Raw genomic sequence first — 22647 nt, 5'->3', positions numbered from 1 at the left:
GGGGTTGGTTGAGAGATAATGTTAACCAAGGTAGAACTACCTTGCTCTTCTTCAAATAGTGCCATAGGATCTTTATATCGCCAGAAAGAGCAGATGGGACCCTGGTTTAATGTCTCATCGGTGTTCACTCTATTTTTTTTTTAAAAAGACTGTACGTGTGATTTATTCAGAGACTGCGGCCCCTTCAAACTATTTTGTATGGCAGCGTGTGTAGTAACTTAAAGGGGCAAATTTGTGTGCAGCCAGCAGGGGGTCATTTGGGTTGCTGCACAGCCATGCAACTTGCAAAGAACATTGGTCTTATCTGAAAGACAGCACCTCTAACAGTATTGTACTCAGTGCGGTATTAATTGTCAGCCTGGATTAATGCTCAAGGCCCTTGAGTGAGACTAGAATGACTCGCTTAAGTTGGTGCAATGCGAATTTTGACATTAACGCAGTGACTCACAATGACACAATGTTTCATGTTATTATTTACAAGGTAAAAGCAAAATTTATAAAGTTATATTTTCTGTTCTTGCACTTGGGCATATTGGATCACTGAATAGTGCTAAGAGACAAAAATAATTACGGAGTAAGATCCTCTCCACCCAATTTTCTTTGGCTGCACACAGGCAAATATGACATTATTTAAGGATGAATGTTAGTAGACAGAAAGATGACTGTAGGGTCAAGATTTCCTTTGCATAACAAAATTGTAAACCTCTTCTTTATCGTTTATGGCAGTGCTGCACAGTGCAGGGGAAATGTTTTTCATAGACGTTATTCCTCAGATGAGCTTGGTGGATTTTTGAGTGTAATGCAGCTTGGTTATCATGAGTTTTAATCATTTTCAGAAAAAAAGTTACCAACTTGCACACAGCAGCCACTGCTTTCAACAAAATATTTGCAATGAATATAGATGTGCAATTTGTTTTTAAATTGTCAAAAGTGAGTTTGTTACACAATTATTTTTAATTATAAACCAAATCTGTAGCTGAGAAATGTGAAGGCTCTTCAAAACTATACGATTTATCACAAAAGCCCCTGAAAAGCTTACTTCTAATACAAATTATTTTTACTGCTGAAATCCAAAAGGCTTGTTTTGGTAAATTTTTGCAAAGTATCTGTGGTAGAATTTCTATAACCGTAATTGAAGTAATGCGAGTGAATGGTGAACTTCATGTGATGCAACTCCACAAACAGCAATTGATACACACATTAGCTTCATTAACAGAAATGTGGAATTTACCAACACTACATTTTTTTTAAAGCAATATGTCAACTTCTTCAACTATACTCAATATGTAACAGTGAGGCAGATTATTTGTATTGAATAACATTGGAAATAACTACCAATTCTGGATCCTAACTAAGAATTATTTTAAAAGGTTTTCGTTCCTAATTCTCCGCACTAAAATGCAGTGGAACATTAAATTTTCCTTTCCACTGCATGATAAATATGTAGAAAATATTGAATAGTAGATTGGGTGAGGTAAGAAATATTTTCCTGTGAGCCAAATGAATGAGCAATAATGTTACAAATGAATTACCACTGGCTCATTATATACGCTGCCTTCCAAACATTACTTTCCAGTTTTAACTAAATTATTTTTGAAGTGATACATGTGCAGAGGGTCTAATCACTAACTGAACCAATGTGAACCATCTCTCCCCTAAGCAGTTATCTTCAAAAATCTCATAAGTCAAGCATTAAGATTTAAATTCATAATGTCAGGCTAGGGAACCATGGCAGCAGTTGAAATTTGTAGCCCAATAGAAATAAACCTGCACTAATCTCCTTGTGATAGGTATGTTTCTTTTATGCCTTTATTACTAGACTTTAACACTACTACAGCATGCATATGTGTCTGACAACACATTTAACTTTTTGTACTTTGAGTGATGGGACTAAAAAATGGTTAGGACAAATGCCTCTTTGCTGAAAAAGTTGTACACTGAGGTGCTCCAACTGGCTGCCATAACTTTAGCCAATGAAGGATGCATGGGAAAATAGTTCTAGTTCCATAAATACCGATGTGCACACAAGTATGAAAATCAGTCCATAATGCAAGTTATCTAAACAAGAAACGAACAGTAATCAGTTTCACAAATTTAATTATTCTTAGGCTTGTAGCATCAGTTCAGACATGTACAAATGACTAGTTCACAGAAACTGGAATTATTTTTACATTTTCTCAGTACAATATACAAATCATAATCTGGAAATTATTGAGGATGTGACTGTTCAAATGCTGAATGCATTTATATCAAATCCCTCTCCGCTATCTTAGTGGATGAGTTAACCCATTAAAAATAAACAGGCCATCCATCACCTTTACTGAAATTATGGTTTGAGGAATTTGATACAAATTTACTTACAATGACATTGCTCAGTAATTTCTAGACTTATAAAAGGAGACTTAAATGTCACTATAACAACATATCACCAATCACAGTAACAGTACAAATTGTACAGAGGCTATGATGCAAAGTTCAACTTAAAACACAACAATTCTAAATATTTTAGATTCTACTGAAGTGAGCAAAAAGAGGATCATTTTCTCGTTCCATGGGAAACATCACACGCTTTTGATTTTTTTTGAAATATACTGTCCAAAGGGCACAGAAAAGTGACATGTCAGCATGCCTCACTCGATGTTCACTGGATATTTGTGTTGTTTATCGTCTGGAGGTCAGGGTCAGGGTAGACGACACTCTAAAAATCTGAGGTAGCATGTTGCTCAACTGGTAGAACATTTCCTCTGAAATACTCTGTTCACAGAAAATCATATTATTTAAATTGAATAGTACAGGGCACACATTAACAACAAGATGCACACTCAGGCAGTGGTTATACTGCAATATGGCTGCAAGACTAGTAGTTGCAGAGTGTGAAGGGCAAAACCTTTCCTATAACGCCTGGCTGCAATTTTCACTCTGCCTGCCAGAAATCAGCTTTTCATTGCCTAATTACACAAGTACAGATGCTGCTCCTGGTTGGTTAAATGTTGTTAAACTAGACAGGAATGCATGCTTTCCCAAAGTGTGCTGGAGGTTCAATGCACCAGAGCATTTTTTTAAACCTGACTTGATACTGTACTGGAATTATACTGCATATGGCAACAAGTTCAAGCCATCGTGGCAGCTTCCCTGAGGAAGCATAGTAAACTGTTCCATCAGAAACTGTCTCCGAGCAGAAGTCAAGTTGATAGTTTAACTTACCCCATAAGGCAGGCTTACAGCTTAACATACATAACTCTCATTTCTCTTTTACATGCTGTTCCTTGGCAACAATGTACAAAAGTACAGCATCAATTCCTACATTACGGCAATGACACCAAGATCTACCTCACCACTATCTCTATTGACCCTTCCACTGTACTGGATTTGTTGCATTGCTTGTCTAACATCCAGTACTGGATGAGCAGAAAATTCCTCCAATTAATTATCGGAAAGAATAAGCCATTGTTTCTGTTCCCTGCTACAAGCTCCATTCTCTAGCTACCTATTCCCACCCCTCTCCTTAGCGATCATCTGCAGCTGAACCAAACCATTGGCAATCTTGCTATCCTATTTAACCCCGAGCTGAGTTTCTGAGCCGTATCCTCTCTATTACCAAAGCTACCTATTTTCGCATCAGAAATACCATCCATCTCTGAGAGTTCCTCCATGACCCTATCTCTGTGAGCTCGTCCAGCTTTACATCTCATTGAGATCTTAGTGCACCTCTAACTCTGGCCTCTAATGCATTCCCAATTTCCTTCATCCCTCTATTTGTGGCCTTGCCCTCAGCTGTCCAGGCTCTAACTTCTGAAATACCCTTCCTAAGCCTATCCACCTCTCTCTCCCTCCTTTAAGATGCTCCTAAAAACCTAACTCTTTGACCAAGGTTTTAGTCACCTGTCCTAAATCCTAATTATGTTGCTTAACGTCAAATTTGTCTGATTTTTAAAAAATTCTTTCACAGGGTGTGGACACCTCTGGCTAGGGCAGAATTTGTTCCCAATCCTAATTGCCCTTGAGGTAGTGGTGTTGAGCTGCCTTCCTGAACTGCTGCAGTTTGAGTAGTGCAGTTACACCCACAATGTTGTTCGGGAAGGAGTTCCTGGGTTTTGACTCAGCTTCAGCGATGTGTACCTTTGCAGGTGGTGGTGTTCCCATGCATCTGCTGCCCTTGTCCATCTCGGTGGTAGAAGGTGCTATTGAACGAGCCTTGGTGAGTTGCTGCAGTGCATTTTGTATATGGTACACATTGCTGCTACTGTGAGTTGGCGGCGGAGGGAGTGAATGTTTAAGGTGGTGGATGGGTTGCTGATCAAGTGGGCTGCTTTGTCCTGGATAATGCCTCCATGGGATATTTTACTATGCCAAAAATGCTATATAAATGCAGGATGTTATTCTAACCAATTGCAATAGAAAATTGTTCTTGTTATTTTCCAAATGTTTTCACTAGGGTTTTTATACACCATATTTTTGGTTCTCTATATGGTCTGCACACAAGACTGCAGAGTGGGCTTTCACCTCACTAGATATTTCTGGGCTTTTCCCAGCAGAACTGCCAAACTGCGCTTCTGCCTAATTCTGGAATCCCTTCCTGATGGTGACAACCTAGCTTTGATACTAAAATGTTAGCCTTGTACAGTAACAATGCTTGTCCTGTATTCCACGCATATTAGTGCTTGCTCTGTGCAGTCTTTATTTGATGTGATGCACCTCATCTCAGCCATCTAAACTTGATTAGAAAGAAACTCCAAGTGGTAAGCGTGACTGGTTTTAATGTTTAAGAACAAACATGCACTCTTTGCTGATTCCATTAGTTATTTTTGGAATCACATATAAAATCATACCCTTATGCTGGGATCTGACTGTCTCTAAGTTATGACATAATGGTGTGCAACACACTGGTAATTAATCCATTTTCCCTCTCCTTCCTTCCCGCCACAGCATCCACCCCCGCTCCCAGCCCAACACGCTTCCCCTCATCAGATTAGGCTGCTGGCCCCTTCCCAAGGAACCGTTAGCTATCTCCAGCTGGCACTAAAGTGAGGAAGCGCTGAAAGCTGCTGCTGGTAACTCTATGTTTACCAGTGTTACAAGGCTACAAGGTTACATTTCTCAAAAACATATGGACTCTCACAGCTCAAAATTACTGGCAACTTTAGCATGTATCTGATCCAACTTGTATCTTTATGACAGCTATGCAGCTTCAGTACCATGACTTCAAATATGTATTTTAAGGAATCTATTGTATTACGAAATCCTGTGAATAGGGAATAGAAATAAACCACTGCATCTGGAAAACCTCTTAAATGTCAGATTACAGTATCTTTACTGTTGCTAATAGCAAAATGACAGAAGTTAATTTCAAAATGCCCCATCGTTCTCCTCAAGACCTTTCTAGTAACCCTTGATTATTGCAATCCTGAAAATGAATTGTAAGGTACCCAAAAGACAAAATATTGCAGCGGCTAGAAATCTGAAAACGAGAATGGAAAAGCTGGAAATACTCAGCAAGTCAGGATGCATCTGTGGAAAATAAGTCAGTCGGCTGACATTTCAGGTCTCAAGTATTTCCGTCTTTTTTTGTTTCGCAAGCTACCTAAACTAGATACATGAATGCTTGTAATTAAAATCAAATACATAAATTAAGACAGCTCAGTGTCATAGCACATAGGTATATATTAAGTGTTTTTATTCTCACAAAATGCAGTGTACTATTTATTATTTAAAAGCCGTTGGGATTCGAGGTGAAAAGTGCAAATTAATAAAGCCAATAGTTTAATTTTTTTTTTTACTGCTTACCCTATTTGATAATGGGGATTTTTTACATGTTAGTTCATATTGAATTACATAAGCAAAGGAAAATTTACCCTCACGGACAGTTGGACAATGCCACAAAAGGTTACCCCCTCAGAAATAGGAGATGAGGAGATAGAGAACTTTTCTTTTCAACAGTAGAATATGTACATACATACAATCATTTTAAATCTGCAAAAAGAAACAGAAATGGCACACTGCTAAGTTATCAATTGATAGGAATTGATGCAAGAAGTGATGTTAAATATATCAAGGTTGAATGATAACTCCAAACGTTTTTAGACTGGGTCACAAACTCTGTATATCAAAAACCTAAAATGTTCTCTAAGCAAAATCAAGTTCACAAAGTTATTAATTAACCAAAGTTACATTTTTTCTTGACAAAAAGGCAGAAAACCAATGGTTATGTAAGCAGTATACCTTACAAGTACTTTTCTTGGAGGAAATAACATGCAAACAGATACAGCATTAAAATAATACCTAAGTAGTCCAAAGGCAATGGTAAGAATTCACAGGGGAGGAGGAAGGCAATTTCTTATGTCCAAGTCAAAAAGAGTACAGAAGACCCCAAAGAATCTAACATAAGCATCCAGGTTTAAGTATCTAGACATGTAATATTTAGGTTCTTTGAGGTTAATATCTCAGTGGTCCTTGTTAACTTGGCTACATATTTTAATCTTTTTTAGTTCGCTTGGAGGAGCAAATAGAAAAATAGCAGTGTAGTTTAAACCTAGTTAACAGCAATTATATAAATAATCACTTCAGCTCGAATTTTCACAAGACGGAAAGGGCTCTATGCTTTAGACAAAATGGCGCCAGAGCTGGAATCAGAGGTCCCGCACCCAGAACCCAGCACCCACCATTTTCACGGGGCGGGGGGTGCGGGGTGAAAAGCCGGCGTGGAACATTTTTCACAGATCTGCGGTTCACAGAGGCAGCCTAAGGGGAGGCAATGGCGTAGCAGTATTGTTACTGGACTAGTAATTCAGAGACCCAGAGTAATGCTCTGGGAACCCGGGTTCGAATCCTGCCTCGGTAGATGGTGGAATTTGATTTCAATAAAAGTCCGGAATTAAAAGTATAATGATGGCCATGAAACCATTGTCGGTTGTCATAAAGACCCATCTGGTTCATTAATATCCTTTGGGAAGGAAATCTGCCGTCCTACATGTGACCTCAGACCCACAGCAATGTGGTTGACTCTTAAGTGGCTTCTGTAACGGCCTAGTAAGCCACTCAGTTGTATCAAACTGCTACAATGTCTCAAAAAAGGAATGAAACTGGACGGGCCACCCGCACAGACCTAGGCACCAGAAATGACAACGGCAAACTCAGCCCTGTTAACCCCTGTAAAGTCCTCCTTATTGACATATGGGGGCTAGTGCCAACACTGGGAATGCTGTCTCACAGGCTAGTCAAGCAACAGCCTGACATCATCCTCATGGAATCATACCTTACAGATAATGTCCCAAACACCACCATCACCATCCCTGGGTATGTCCTATACCACTGACAGGACAGACCCAGCAGAGGTGGCGGCACAGTGGTATACAATCGGACGGGAGTTGTCCTGGGAGTCCTCAACATCGACTCCGGACCCCATGAAGTCTCATGGTATCAGGTCAAACATGGGCAAGGAAACCCCCGGCTGATTACCACGTATCACCCTCCCTCAGCTGATGAATCAGTGCTCCTTCATGTTGAACATCACCTGGATGAAGCACCGAGGGTGGCAAGGATGCAGAATGTACTCTGGCTGGGGGACTTCAATGTCCATCACCAAGAGTAGCTCGGTAGCACCACTACTGACTGAGCTGGCCGAGTCCTAAAGGACATAGCTGCTAGACTGGGTCTGTGGCAAGTGGTGAGGGAACCAAAAACGTGCTTGACCTCATCTTCACCAACCTGCCTGCCGCAGATACATCTGTCCATGACAGTATTAGTAGGAGTGACCACTGCACGGTTGATGTGGGGACGAAGTCCTGCCTTCACATTAAGGATACCCTGCATCATATTGTGTGGCGCTACCACCGTGCTAAATGGGATAGATTTCAAACAGATCTAGCAACTCAAGACTGGACATCCATGAGGCGCTGTGGGCCACCATGAGCAGTACTCGAACACAATGTGTAACCTCATGGCCCGGCATATCCCTCACTCTACCGTTACCATCAAACCAGTGGATCAACCCTGGCTCAATGAAGAGTGCAGCAAGGCATGTTAGGAGCAGTACCAGGCATACCTAAAAATGAGGTGTCAACCTGGTGAAGCTACAACACAGGACTACTTGCGTGCCAAACAACATAAGCTGCAAGCGATAGGCAGAGCTAAGCGATCCCACAGCCAACGGATCAGATCTAAACTCTGCAGTCCTGCCACATCCAGTCGTGAATGGTGGTGGAAAATTAAACAACTAACTGGAGGAGGAGGCTCCACAAATACCCCATTCTCAATGATGGGCGAGCCCAGCACATCAGTTCAAAAGGTAAGGCTGAAGCATTTGCTACAATCTTCAGCCAGAAGTGCGGGCGGATAATCCATCTCGGCCTCCTCCAGAGGTCTCCAGCATCAAAGATGCCAGTCTTCAGCCAATTCGATTCATTCCTCATGATATCAAAAAATGGCTGAAGGCACTGGATACTGCAAAGGCTATGGGGCTAGATAATATTCCGGCAATAGTACTAAAGACGTGCTCCAGAACTTGCCGCGCCCCTATCCAAACTGTTCCAGTACAGCTACAACACTGGCATCTACCCGGCTATGTGGAAAATTGCCCAGGTGTGTCCTGTACACAAAAAGCAGGACAAATCCAACCAGGCCAATTACGCCCCATCAATCTACTCTCAATCACCAGTAAAGTAATGGAAGGGATCATCAACAGTGCTATCAAGCAGCACTTGCTCAGCAATAACCTGCTTACTGACGCCCAGTTTGGGTTCTGCCTGGATCACTCAGCTCCTGACCTCATTACAGCCTTGGTTCAAACATGGACAAAAGAGCTGAATTCCCAAGGTGAGGTGAGAGTGACTGCCCTTGACATCAAGGCCGCATTTGACCGAGTGTGGCATCAAGGAGCCCTAGCAAAACTGGAGTCAATGGGAATCAGGGGGAAAACTCGCCACTGGTTGGAGTCATACCTAACACAAAGGAAGATGGTCGTGGTTTTTGGAGGTCAGTCATCTCAGCTCAAGGACATCACTGAAGGAGCTCAAGGTAGTGTCCTTGGCGCACCCATTTTCAGCTGTTTCATCGATGACCTTCCTTCCATAACGCCAGAAGTGGGGGTGTTCACTGATGATTGCACATTGTTCAGCACCATTCGCGACTCCTCAGTTAGTGAAGCAGTCCATGTCCAAATGCAGCAAGACCTGGGCAATATCCAGGCTTGGGCTGACAAGTGGCAAATAACATTCGTGCCACACAAGTGCCAGGCAATGACCACCTCTAACAAGAGAGAATTCAAGCATCGCCCCATGACATTCAATGGCATTACCATCACTGAATCCCCCACTATCAACATCCTGGGAATTATCATTGATCAGAAACTGAACTGGACTAGCCATATAAATACTGTGGCTACAAGAGTAGGTCAGCAGCTAGGAATACTGCAATGAGTAACTCACCTCCTGGCTCCTCAAGGCCTGTCCACCATCTACAAGGCACAAGTCAGGAGTGTGATGGAATACTCCCCACTTGCCTGGACGAGTGCAGCTCCCACAACATTCAAGAAGCTTGACACCATCCAGGACAAAGCAGCCTGCTTGACTGGCACCACATCCACAAACATTCACTCTGTCCACCCACCACCGAACCACAGTAGCAGCAGTGTGTACCATCTACAAGATGCACTGCAGGAATTCACCAAGGCTCCTCATACAGCACCTTCCAAACCCACAGCCACTACCATCAGAAGGCCAAGGGCAGTAGATAGGTGGGAACACCACCACCTGGAATTTCTTCTCCAAGTCACTCACCATCCTGACTTGGAAATATATTGCTGTTCCTTCACTGGTGCTGGTTCAACATCCTGGAACTCCCTCCCTAACAGCACTGTGGGTGTACTTACACCACATGGACTGCAGTGGTTCAAGAAGACAGCTCAACACCACCTTCTCAAGGGCAACTAGGGATGGGCAATAAATGCTGGCCCAGCCAGTGAAGCCCATATCCCGTGAATAAATAAAAAAAACATGTTGCACTTTGGTCACCCAGGTTTCTGAAACATAAATTGTGGGCTTTAGACATTTGAGGAAAAGGTCTAAACCTGCCAGAGTTATTTGTAGAGGTCCTTTTGGAGAGGTCTGGTCCCCTTTGGGGAGGTCAGGTACCTCTTTGGGATTGTTAAGTATAAACATGAATGTGTGTAAAAAGTGGATATAGGCTGTGGAACTGCCAAGCTGTCAAGTCATTTAAATTGCTTTACCATTAAATTTTGAAAAAACACAGCCTGCAATAGAAAAAAATCGACGCTTGCAATTTCAATAGATGATGTTGACATAAGCCTGAGCGCCATCCTTTTATTTGTTTCTGTTTGACAGCTTCCACAACCTATCATCATCACGGTGGAGGCCTGTAAGTTCACAGTTTGATTGACAGCTCTAGGTGGTCATAAATAGATTAGCTGTCTTTTGTGTGGGGCTATGAACACAAATTTTCTTTTTTTTATATAAGGGATTAAGTACTTGATGGAATTTAAATATATTGAGTGAGCTTTTATCAATTAGAGTGTTTATTTAAATAGTGAAGTCTGTAATAGATACGTAGATTGTTTTATTTAGTCTCAGCATGGCTCCTGATGTCTGCCCATGGTGGATAATGAGTGAGCTGATATAGGGGCTATAAAGGGCAATGGGATGAGTGGGCGGAATGGGTTGGCATCAGTTGGCTCTAAATTGGCACGGGGCAGCTGGATTGACTGCAGGGCATATGGGTGGCTGAACGGTTCCTGATCACAGATTCCAAGAGGTAGTCTAGGAGTTCAGAATAGCAAATGTGTACCACCCAGAAAAATAGGAAGAGACAGTTAATGCAGAAATCCTCCAGGAGTATGGCTCTCTCAAACCTATACTCAGCATTGAATACCAGTGCGGATAGCAATATCTTTAAAGAGTACAGTTTTGACCCTGGCACTGTGAGGCAATGGACTGCACATGGGGATACTGCAAACTTTAGGAATGCAGTAATAAAACAAGATTCGATGGTCAGGGGTATAGACAGGCAGTGTAAGAGCTGAAGGGAATGTTGCCTCCCTGGTGCCAAGGTAAGAGACATCATTGAGAAGGTGTAGAACATTCTTGCAGGGAGAAGGGGAAAGGTCAGAAGTTGAGGTTCATGTCAGAACCAATGACATGGAAAGAGAGCGATCCTGCAGTCAGTGTTTAAGGAGTTACGAAGGAAGTTAAAAACTTGATATCAAAAGTAGATATAGCTGGATTGCTCCCAGCGACATATTCTAATGAGATAAAAATAGGAGAACATGGAAAGGCTAGAGACATGTTGCAGGAGGAGGGCTTCAGATTCCTGGGACATGGAGCCCAGTTTTGTGGCAAGATGCAGCTGTTCAAAATGGACTGGTTGCACCTGAATAGAGCTGGGACCAATATCCTTGCAGGCAGGTTAAATAGTGCTGTGGAAAAGGGTTTAAAACCAAACCAGCAGGCTATTAACAAGTAGAAACAAGGTACAGAGATGACTGGGAGAGACAGCATTAGAAATAATACAAAATTAAGTGAGATCATAGAAAATACAAAGAGGTCTAAGGTTTGGAAATATGTGTGTAAATGCATCTAGTGTGGTTAATAATGTTGGGAAGCTGCAGGGGCATATTGCCATGTGGCTATATGATGTAGTGGCGATAACTAAGCTCTGGCTTTAAAAAGGGGGAGGATTGGATGCTTAATATTCTTGAGTATCAAGGTATTCAGGAAAGATGAGGAAGGTAAAAAACAAAGAGGGGTAGCAGTTTTGAACAAGGAAATATCAGTGTTAGAAAGTGAGAATGTCAGAAGACAGAATCTATTTGCTTGGAGTTGAGAAACAATAAAGGGGTTATTACGCTACATGGTATATTTTATAGGCTACCAAATACAGGAAGGAGATAGAGGAGCAGATTTGCAAATAAATTATTGAGAAATGCAAGAACTACAGAGTAGTGAAAATGGAATGCTTTAGCCACTCCAATATTGAATGGGGCAGTTAAGAGAAGAGAAGGGGAGGAATTTCTGAAGTGTGTTCAGTAGCATTTTCTTGAGCAGTATGTTTCCTGGCCAACAAGGAAGGAGGCAATGCTGTTTCTAGTACTCGGAAATGAAGCGGGTCTAGTGGAAAATGTCAGTCAAGAAGCATCTCAGCAATAGTGATCATTGTATTGTCAGTTTAAATTAGTTACTGAGCAGGACAAAGAGCAATCTAGAATAAGTATGCTCCACTGGAGGAAGGCTAATTTCAGTAAATTGAAGAGAGAACTGGTTTAGGAAAATTGGAGTCAAAGACTGGCAGACTGAAATGTAATAGAGCAATGGGTGGCCTTTGATGAGGAGACAATTTAGTATAGTCTAGGTACATTCCTGAAAGGGGGAAAGGAAGACAACCAAAGCCCAAGCTCCCTGGAGAATGAGTGAGTTATGGAGCAGGATGAAGCAGGAAAAAAAGGTGCACATTACAGATGTCAGCTTGATAATACAAAGAAGAATCAGGCTGAATATTAAAAGGGCAGAAAAGAAGTAAAAAAAGGAAAAAGAGGGCAGAAGTGACAGTATGAGAATAAAGAAATAATACAAAGGAATATAAAAATCTTCTATAGGGATATTCACAGTAAACGGCTTCTCTGGGAGCAGTGGGATCAATTACAGGCCAGTCAGTTTCTCAATGTTGTTGGTGGGGAGGCTTTCAGGCATAATAACCTGGGAGGAAATTAACAGCCTCTTGGACAAGCATGTTCAAATAGAGAGCCAGTATTGATTTGTTAAGGGCAAATCATATTTGTGTAAATTGATTGGGTGCATGAGGGCACTGCAGTTGCTATGTGTATTATACACTTTCAAAAGGTGTTTGATAAAGTCCCAAGCAACTGGATTTGTTAGTTCCTCTCATTCTGAACTCACAAGCATCCTGGATTTTTATTGTTCCACCTTTGAAAGGCGTGCCATTCAGCTGCCAAAGCCGTAAGCTCTGGAATTCCTTCCTTAAATCTCCCTGCCTCTTATCCCATGGAAAAGACAGGGCAAAAGGGGCAGTAGCAGCATGGATACAAAATTGGCTAAGGGAATAGAAAATTGAGGGTGGTGGTGAATGGCTGCTCTTTGGACTAGTCGGAAGTATATGGTGGCATTCCCCAAGGATCAATAATAGGATCACTGCTGTTTTTGACATACATTCATGACTTTGGCTTGGGGGTTACAGGGCACAATTTCAAAATCTGCAGTTAACATGAAACTTGGAAATGTGGTAAGCACTGAGGAAGATAGCAGTAGGCCTCATGATGTCTAAACAGGCTGGTGGAGTGGGCAGACATGACAGATGAAATTCAATGGAGCAACGTATGAGGTGAAACATTTTGATAGGAAGAATGAGGACAAATAATACAACCTAAATTGTACAACTTTAAAGAGGGTGCAAGAACAGAGAGACTTGGGAGTGTTTTTGCATAAATTGTTCATGGTGCCAGGACAGGTTAATAAAGCATATAGGATGCTGTCTGGATTTTATAAATAGAAGCACAGAGAACAAAAGACAGGAAGTTATGCTAAACCTATCTAAACACTAGTTCAATAGCAACAACAAGACACTTTAGGAGATTAAGGTTTTGGAGAGGGCAGAGGATTTACAAGAACAATTCCAAGGGTGTGGGATTACAATCATGTGGATAGGTTGGAGAAGCTGGGGTTGCACCACTCAGACCAGAGAAGATTAAGAGGAAATTTAATAGAAGCATATGTATCATGAATGGTTTAGATAGAGTAAATAAAGAGAAATTCCTTTCAGTGGTTGAAGGTTTGCTAACTAGAGCATATAGATGAAAGGTGTTTGGCAAAAGAACCAGAGGCAACATGAGGAAAAGTTTTTAATCATTAGGATTTGGAACGGACTGCCTGATAGGGTGGTGGCTAAAGATCAATGGTAGCTTTCAAAAGGGAATTGGATAAGTTCTTGAACACCGGAACATAGGAACAGGAGTAGGCCATTTAACCGCTCAAGCCTGTTCTGCCATTCAATGAGCTTATGGCTGATTTGCAACCTAATTCCACATACTTGCCTTGCCCCACATCCCTAATACCTTGATTAACAAAAATCTATCAATCTTGGATTTTAAATTAACAATTTATCTAGCATCAGCTGCTATTTGTGGAAAAAAGTTCCAAACTTTTACCACTGTCTATAGAAGTGGTTTCCTAATTTGAAGGAGAAAATTGCAGGCACAAGGGTAAAAGTGGGGGTAGGGGGTTGGGACTAACTGAACTGCTGTTCGCAAGAGCCGATACTAACTCGATTGATCAAATGCCTCCTTCTGTGCTATACTATTCTATGCTTCCGTAAAAGGGGAAAATATGCAAACATGGCAACCTTTGACCATCTATTACTTTGATTGCTACAGGTGAGAAAGGCTTGGGTGTCAGTATTCCTAGTTATAGTTCTATCCTGAACTCCTCCAGTGCTCCAATGCTCTGATTATTTGGATGTATTTTCCTGCTGATATTAGCAATTGTGCTGATTTAAACAGCAGTGGTACACAGAACACATGAATCTGCACTGCAAATATTAGCTGGCATGAGATTCCTTTGTCTGCTGTTTAAACAATGTTAACCTATTGAAATAAGTTGACAAAAGTATTTCATACAAATGTACTATGTGCTTATAAGCTAACTCAAGACTGTTTCCTCCTAGCTTTAGTTTTCCACTATGATTATACATGAATACGAGTTAAGTGACAGCACTATGGCTATGCAAATAGAAATCATAGTTGCAGCACAGAGAATGGTGGGAGAAGCACTGACGGATAATTTTAGAATCTACCACTAAAAATTAAGTAGATTAAATCACAGTTTATTTTAACCAGCATAATTTCTTCTGGAAGGGTACATTGCCCTGCTTCACCTTTTTCAAATTCTCTTAGGTTCTTTCTGGTATGCACTTATCAGGGCAAAAATCTCTCAGCCATTGACCAAGAGACAGGCTACAGTAGCTTCATAAAGACACCCTGCCTAACTCCTGCTGCCCCAATTGTGCCCTCTTGTGGAAGCAGTGTGCTTGAGATCAGGGATTCAGCAGAGCTGGGGCTCTCAGATGATCAAGTACAGCACTAGGCTGACTGAACTTTTCAGGCTTCTAGCCATCAACGCTCAATGTGCAGCCTTCCAGGTCTCTCTTTTCCAGCCCCAGGTCCTTCACATATTTGGCTCAGCATCAGTTTCATCCTAAAAGGTACTGTGCACAAAGCAATTAAATTTAGTGCGTATTTCTCTCTTCCTCACAAGTTAAATATGGCTGCAATTCATTGTGTTACAAATCATTCCATCTGCTGATGCAGTTAAAAAGAAACAGAACAATATAAACTGACACAATTCTGCATTTATTATAAAACAGAATGATTAATGTAATTGTGATCAAATATATTTTTCACCAGAATTATGGTTTTGTTTATGTGGAATCTCAATTTATTCAAAATATTTGAAGCTGTGGGTAATTTAGAGATGATTTCCAAATAAGTGTATTTCACTTTAAATATAAACATGTACCACAGTCTAGACAATCAGTGGAGCTGTCAATTCTGAATTGTTAACCATAACCTCTCCCTATTCCTTCAACTGAGAATAGTTGCATTATCTTCTCCAATGCCAAGGTCAATAGTTTTCTGGATTGTGACTTTCTCCAGGTACTACTCATTATGTTTTTAGGTTTTAAATAGATATTTTCCTGGGGTTCAATGAATCACATCACTCCCATATGCAGATGTTGCTTCCAATAATCCAGCATGAAGCTTTATCTTAAAGTAACTCGTAATGAATTAGGGATCAAACACACAACTTCTTCACTACATTTCAATTGACTGGTTCTAACATGTGCCTTCCATATGATCTTCCTCAAATTTACACACAGCAAAATAACATAATAAAACGTCCCAAGACGCATCACAGGGGCAATATTAAGCACCAAACCATATAAGGTGATATTAGGGCAGAAAACCTAGAGCTTGGTACAAGAGGTAGGTTTTAAGGAGTATCTTAAAGGAGGAAAGCGAGGTGGAGAAGCGTAGGGAGACTATTCCAGAGCTGAGGGCTCAGACAACTGATGGTATGGCCTCCAAGGGTGGAGTGATTAAAATCAGGGATATTCTAGAGGCCAGAATTAGATGAGTGCAGATATCTTGGGGGTTGTGGGCCTGGAGGAGATTACAGGGAGGGGCAAGGGCAGTGAACTCAGAGGAAAGAGAGCATGATGAGTTGAGATGGAGGTTGAAATCACCGGGGATGAGATGTGGTTCAGTGCAGGGGCTGAGAGAAGAAACAGTGAAGATACCTTGTTGAAAAAAATGATCGTATATTGGAGGGCAGTAGAGAACATTGATTTTGAATGAAAAGTGAGACGGTCAAAGAAGGAGAAAATGCCAAAGGAGTAGGGGGTCAAGCCAAGGTGTGATTTGGTGATAAGTGCCACACCGCCCCATGTTGTTCTTGACAGGGCAAATGGTGGAAGATATAGTAATGAGGGGGAAATGTGCCATTGCCCCCCAGTCAGGTTTTTGTGAAGTCCAGGATGTCAATGCAATCATCCACAATAAATTCATGGCTGACAAGTGAATGGGCATTCTGCAGGGAGATATGTAAAGGTGCCATAAGAGGAGGCTAAGTTCACAGAGTCAGCAGTGGGAGGGGTGAGTTATATGGGAAGGAGATTGGCAAGATTAGCCCCCAGCAGCCCTGCTGGGCATGAAGATCAATGAGAGAGTGGGATAGGGCAATTGGGGTTGCTGTTCAGAACGAGCCATCACCATGCCTTGATGAGCCCTTTAGAGATGCCAACAGAGGCATAGATGGAAGCTGTAGGCTTATCTAAAAGGTGTCAAGCCTGGGACAAAAACAGGAGAGCAGGGCAATTGATAGTTCCATAGATTGCTGCTTAGGTTATAAACCGATGGCTTTATTAAAAAGTAAAATCAATAACAAAGCCGAATGGCAGATTTACGGTAGTTTCAGGCTTACTTATTATCCCTTCTTGAACACAGAAAAATAGAAAGAGAGAAGTCAATACCATGCTACATCATGGCCAAAAACACTTCAGTTTGGTCCCACTCTTCTAGATTGGAAGTAAATATTCTCGTTAGTACCCCTTTGATCAATGTATTTTCCATAGATCACCCAGTCTTTTATTTTATAGACTCTATTCAGTTAATTGGCAATTTCTACTTCGGCTGCATTTTGCTGAGAGGATCTTAGGCACACTTTTCAAACCCTTCAGGTGCTGCTATAGATGATGTAAATCAGGGCAGGTGACTCAATAAGATAATGAGTAACAGTACTTCAAACAGTGTTAGCAGCAAGACAACTATGATAACATTCATAGTCTTGGGCTTTTAAATTGATTTTCAGCCAAAATCCAATTTTGAAAAAATGCTGGTCACATCTCCAGAATGGTGAGATGCAGAAGCAATAGGAAATATATTTATACTCGTTTTCAGATAGTAGGAAAATGTGTTAAAGAAATAGAACAAAATAAAGTCAGAAAAGGCCAAAATTAAAATAAAAATCGCAACATTTGAAAAAGTAATCAATGGGAGAAATAAGAGGAAGAGGAAGACCAAAGAGCAAGAAAACCAAAAAACATTATTGCAGCATCTCATCGCCTCAGAAATATCTCAAAGCGCTTCATATACAATTAATTATTTTGAAATGCAATGAATATTATATGGGTAAACATAGTGCCATTTTGCACAGAGCAAGACCTCAAATAGGAATGAGATGAATGATCAATGCTTTGTTTTTGGTGGTATTGGTTGTGGGATGAATGTTGGCCAAGACACCAGGAGATCTCCCTGTTCTTCAAGTATTGCTATGGGATCTTTTACACCCAATAGAATCATCAAAACAAGGAGCAAATACATTGGTTTGATACTTTACCTAACTTATGGCACCTCTGACAATGTGCAATGTCTCTCATTACTGCAGTGTAGTGTCAGATTAGATTGTAAGCAAAAGTAAAAGGTAAAGAAATATACTTGAGTTTAGTAATATAGTTTTTTTTCTTTTAAAATTACATAAAACTTCTTTTTGTGAAGTTGTATGCCGCCAGCAAAAGAACACATTGGCATCTTGGGTTTGCTCATATACCTGTGCATTTGCTAGAGGCAGCTTTTGGATAAGCGTCACAACTGTGGTGGTTTATGTGGTCCAGTCAAATGGGTGTGGGATGGGTCGTCCCTAAAATTTGACCATAGGAAATGAAATATAATAGAAGGAAAGGCAGAAAAAGAACATCAGACCCATCAATGTTCACTCTACACCGTACAACCTAGTGCATCACCTGCCTGTGTTTGACTAAGTTATCAGAGTTCGTTGAGAAGTAACAAGCAATGTGGACAAAGGGGAACCTGTAGATGTGGTGTACTTGGACTTCCAAAAGGCATTTACTAAAGTACCACATCAAAGGTTACTGCACAAAATAAGAGCTCATGGTGTAGGGGGTAGCATATTAGCATGGATAGAGGATTGGTTAGCTAACAGGAAACAGAAAATAGGGATAAATGGGTAATTTTTGTATTGGCAAGACTGGAGTGCCACAAGGATCAATACTGGGCCCTCAACTATTTACAATCTATATCAACAACTTGGATGAAGGGACCAAATGTATGCTTGCTAAATTTGCTGATGACAAAAATATAGGTAGGAGAGTAAGTTGTGAAGAGGACATAAGGACTCTGCAAAGGGACATAAATAGGTTAAGTGAGTGAGCAAAAATTTGGCAGATGGAGTATAATGTGGCAAAACATGAACTTGTCCACTTTGGCAGGAAAAATACAAAAGCAGCATATTATCTAAATGGAGAGAGATTTCAGAATTCTGCAGTACAGAGGGATTTGGGTGTCCTGGTTCATGAATCACAAAATGTTAGTGATTAGGAGGGCAGATGGGATGTTGTCATTTATTGCAAAGGGAATGAAATATAAAAGTAGGGAAGTTTTGCTATAGTTGTGCAGGGTGTTGGTGAGGCCACATGAGTACTGCGTACTCCTTATTTAAGAAAGGATATAACTACATTAGAAGCAGTACAGAGTGTTGCTTGACTGATTCCGGGGCTGAAGGGATTATTTTATGAGGAGAGATTGGCCAGGTTGGGCCTGTATCCCTTGAAGTTTAGAAGAATGAGAGGTGATCATATTGAAACACATAAGATCCTGAGGGGATTGACAGAGTGGATGCTGAGAGGATGCTTTCCCCTTATGGGAGAGACTAGAACTAGGGGACACAGTTTAAAAATAAGGTGCCTCCCATTTAAGACAGAGATGAGATTTTTTTTTCTCTCAGAGGGTCATTAGCCTGTGGAGTTCTCTTCCCCAGACAGCAGTGGAGGCAGGGTCATTGAATAATTTTAAGCTGAGTTAGATAGATTCTTGATTGACAAGGGAGTCAAATGGTATAGGGGGTAGACAGGAAAGTAGAGTTGGGACCACCATCTGATCAACCGGGGTCTTATCAAATGACGGAGAAGGCTTGAGGGGCTGAATGGCCTGCTCCTGATTATAATTCGCATGTTCATATGCCCAATCTCTGGTAATGTTAAGTGCTGGGGTAAGCTAAAAACATTGTAGCCAGTTTCAGCAGAAACTCTGGGAAATCTCTTCTGCAACCTCCTACAGTAACTAAGAAAGCTGCAGAAGGTATGCATACCCATGACATAGCAGTAGATGTACTGAATTGATCCATTTTATAGGCATGTAGATAACAATCATACTGGGGTCGTATAATAGCATAAGCCAAGCTTTGGGTGGTGTGCTGCTACTGAAATTTACTGCATTGGCTCTGCTTTTCTGTGGGCACTTTGAGTATTCTAGGGTAGCAGTGTAGCTTGGGTATTATATACCTGTCAGGTTAAACCCAAACTGCCTCAATTTAACTACCTACAGATTAAGGTTGTACTTCATACTTTCAGGTTGGTATGTGAACAATACAGGGTTAACATCAGAGTAACATAAATGTACTTGACCTCCATGTAGCAACATCACTGCAATATTATTTTATTTTTCAATTTGGATGCCGAAGCTGAAAACTTTTAATAGTTTAAGATCCAAACATGTAATCAAAGAAATTAATCATGAATGAAGTTCTCAAAATTGCCTTTACATCTTCCTCTCACACACGGCTTCTGGACTTGTTACTTACCATAGACTTTCCATTGCTTAATCTAATTGGAAGTAATGCTAGACCACTTTAAAAGACTGTGGGGCTCATTTTTGGGTCATTAATTTCAACAGGTGTAACTTGTACATGGCTGAATGGATAAGCTAGCTGCTAGTGGATTTACTACTTTCCTAAACTTGTGCGTTAATTGTGTGGATATTCAGCCAAGTACATTTACCAGTAGCCAACAGGAAGTGACTAAGTGCTTAAACTTTCTGACCTGAATGCTTAATTCTCAAACAGCTCCTTGTAAAGATATTGGTAGTTATTCTCAATTTTTCCAGTACTTGTTACAACACAACAAGCAAGTTGAGTTTAGCTGCTAACAAAAGGCAATCAAGCACTTTTTGTTTAGTTAACTAGCACCTTCCAATGAGAAAACAAAATGTTATTCAAACTGTTAGATACAGTTTAATCTGGGTTGATACCAGGCAAACTGTCCAGGCATTGACAGTGTGCTGGAGTACTGTGGACCCGCCTGGTTCAGATATCAGATTCCCAGGTCTGTCAGAGGATTGACTTGATTCTGAGCAGTCATTGTCAGATGGGTCATCCCGAAGAGATTTTGAGCCAAGATTGATAGTCACAATTTGGTCATCAGAAAACTGACAAGAGCAGGTTTGAGCCCTTGCCATGTGGACATTTGGTATTAGGAGCTCCTTTTAGCAAATGTGCTTCTGAGCGGCATTATAAATAGCATACCTCATAATAAGTTGCAGGAGTGCATTGTTACTATCAGTTTGATAACAGATCCTTCCCATTAAGCTTTTAAGCTCAGTAGGAGAAACTGCTTGCCTTGCTGCTACACACTCACAGTAGGCACTGAGTCCTATATATGAGCTTGTACACTCATATCTGGCCTCTAAAAACACTTTCATGCCATTGCCATCCCATGTTTTAGTTTGTTCATCAGCCACTTCACGGTTATCTCCTTTTGTTGCGGTGAAAGGAACTACTCGTGCTGTTTGTATCTTGCTAGCTCCTTCTGTTGTTCCTGATGTCCAAATCCAGTACTGCATATCAAGTTTACTCATTACCAACTGGTTCATCCAAGTCTTCATTTGAAGGAGGGTTTTTGGAAAAGAGACATGCCTGGATGACTTTAGGATATAGCCCACTCTCTATAGACACCTTATTTTTGTCATAGACCCATTAGAATTTGCTCCTGGATCTTCTACTTTGATGGTAACTATGTGCTGAGGATACAATTACATCAGAACCCTCCAGATCCTCAGTGGGGTCAAACAAGGCTGTGTTCTGGCACTGACGCTCTTTGGCATATTCTATTTGCTGCTGTCAAATGCCTCCAATTCATCTACAGAGGATACCAGAACTGCCAGAAAGCTTTTCAGTTTTGCCCACCTGAGATGCAAGAAAAAAGCACATCAAGTTCTCATTAGAGAGTTGATCTATGCGAATGATACTGCACTGTCATTCCTTCCGAGGAACACCTCAGTGACAAACAGACGTACTCTCTTGTGCCTGTAAAGAATTTGGTTTGACCATCAGCATCAGCAAGACAAATGTCCTGGTCTAGGATATTGCCAAACCGCCAATCAGCATTGAAAATGTGATGTTGGAGGTTGTTGGTAGCTTCGCATATCTAGGCTCCACAATCTCAGCAATCTGTCACTTGATGCTGCAATCAACACGTTCATTGCAAAATCTGTAGCTATGAATGATCAAGCTGAGTGAGAGAGAGTGTGGAACAACAACAACCTGATGGAGAATACCAAACTGCAAGTCTACCTAGACTGTGGCCTCAGTGCACTCCTCTACAATAGAGCGACATAGACAACATATGCTAGGCAGGAGAAAAGGTTGAACAGTTTGCACCTTTGCTGTCTCAGTCATATCCTCAATACCTCTTAGCATGGTCCTGGAGCATGCTAATTCCATCAACATACACTCATTACTAAGCCAACAAAGTCTGCGATGGCTTGCTCACATTCATTGGATGGATGACCGTTCTATACCCAAAGAGCATCTGAACAGTGGACTAGCCACTGGGTTACAATATGCTGGATGCCCAAACCTCTGCTATACGGACGCCTGTAAGTGAGATATGAAGATGGCAGGCATCTAGGAGACAGATGCCTCTGGAGGCTGACTGTTCGGAGGGGCATCAGAAGGGATGATCAGAAATGGAAAGCTCAGCTGGCTGAGAAGAGGGCCAAGAGAAAACAGAGGCCAGCGAAACCTGCACCTTCTCAGCCCACTGCCTTCATCTGCAGCAAGTGTGGCAGAGACTACCATGCCAGAATGGGGTTCCTAACTCATAGAGATGATGTTTAACAGAATTGATGACCATGGCACAAACCTTGGTCTCAGGAGGCAGAAGACTGCCTGTATAATATCCTGTCAAAAGAGCCACAGTGCCTGTACACAGAAGAATTCAACTTCAACAATTTCAGAAAGCGCACTTATCCAGAAAACATTATATCCAAATTTAATTCTG

General features: G+C 41.2%; 1 protein-coding gene across 6 annotated transcripts in view; it reads right to left on the bottom strand.

Moving 5' to 3' along the window:
* Positions 1 to 2080: 2080 nt before the first annotated feature.
* Positions 2081 to 22647, bottom strand: part of ferry3 (FERRY endosomal RAB5 effector complex subunit 3) — a 70001-nt gene continuing 49434 nt past the window's right edge. For all 6 annotated transcript variants that reach the window (XM_078553396.1, XM_078553399.1, XM_078553397.1 and 3 more), the window contains one exon: positions 2081 to 2754. In XM_078553396.1, the coding sequence (XP_078409522.1) occupies positions 2662 to 2754 (93 nt within the window). In that variant the 3' untranslated portion in view covers positions 2081 to 2661. The remainder of the gene's footprint in view (positions 2755 to 22647) is intronic.

The sequence above is a fragment of the Cetorhinus maximus genome, chromosome 12 (genome assembly GCF_964194155.1).
Source record: "Cetorhinus maximus chromosome 12, sCetMax3.hap1.1, whole genome shotgun sequence".
NCBI classification, from domain to species: domain Eukaryota; kingdom Metazoa; phylum Chordata; class Chondrichthyes; order Lamniformes; family Cetorhinidae; genus Cetorhinus; species Cetorhinus maximus.
Note: the sequence above shows the minus strand (reverse complement) of the source record. Positions and strands in the feature narration are given on the sequence as shown.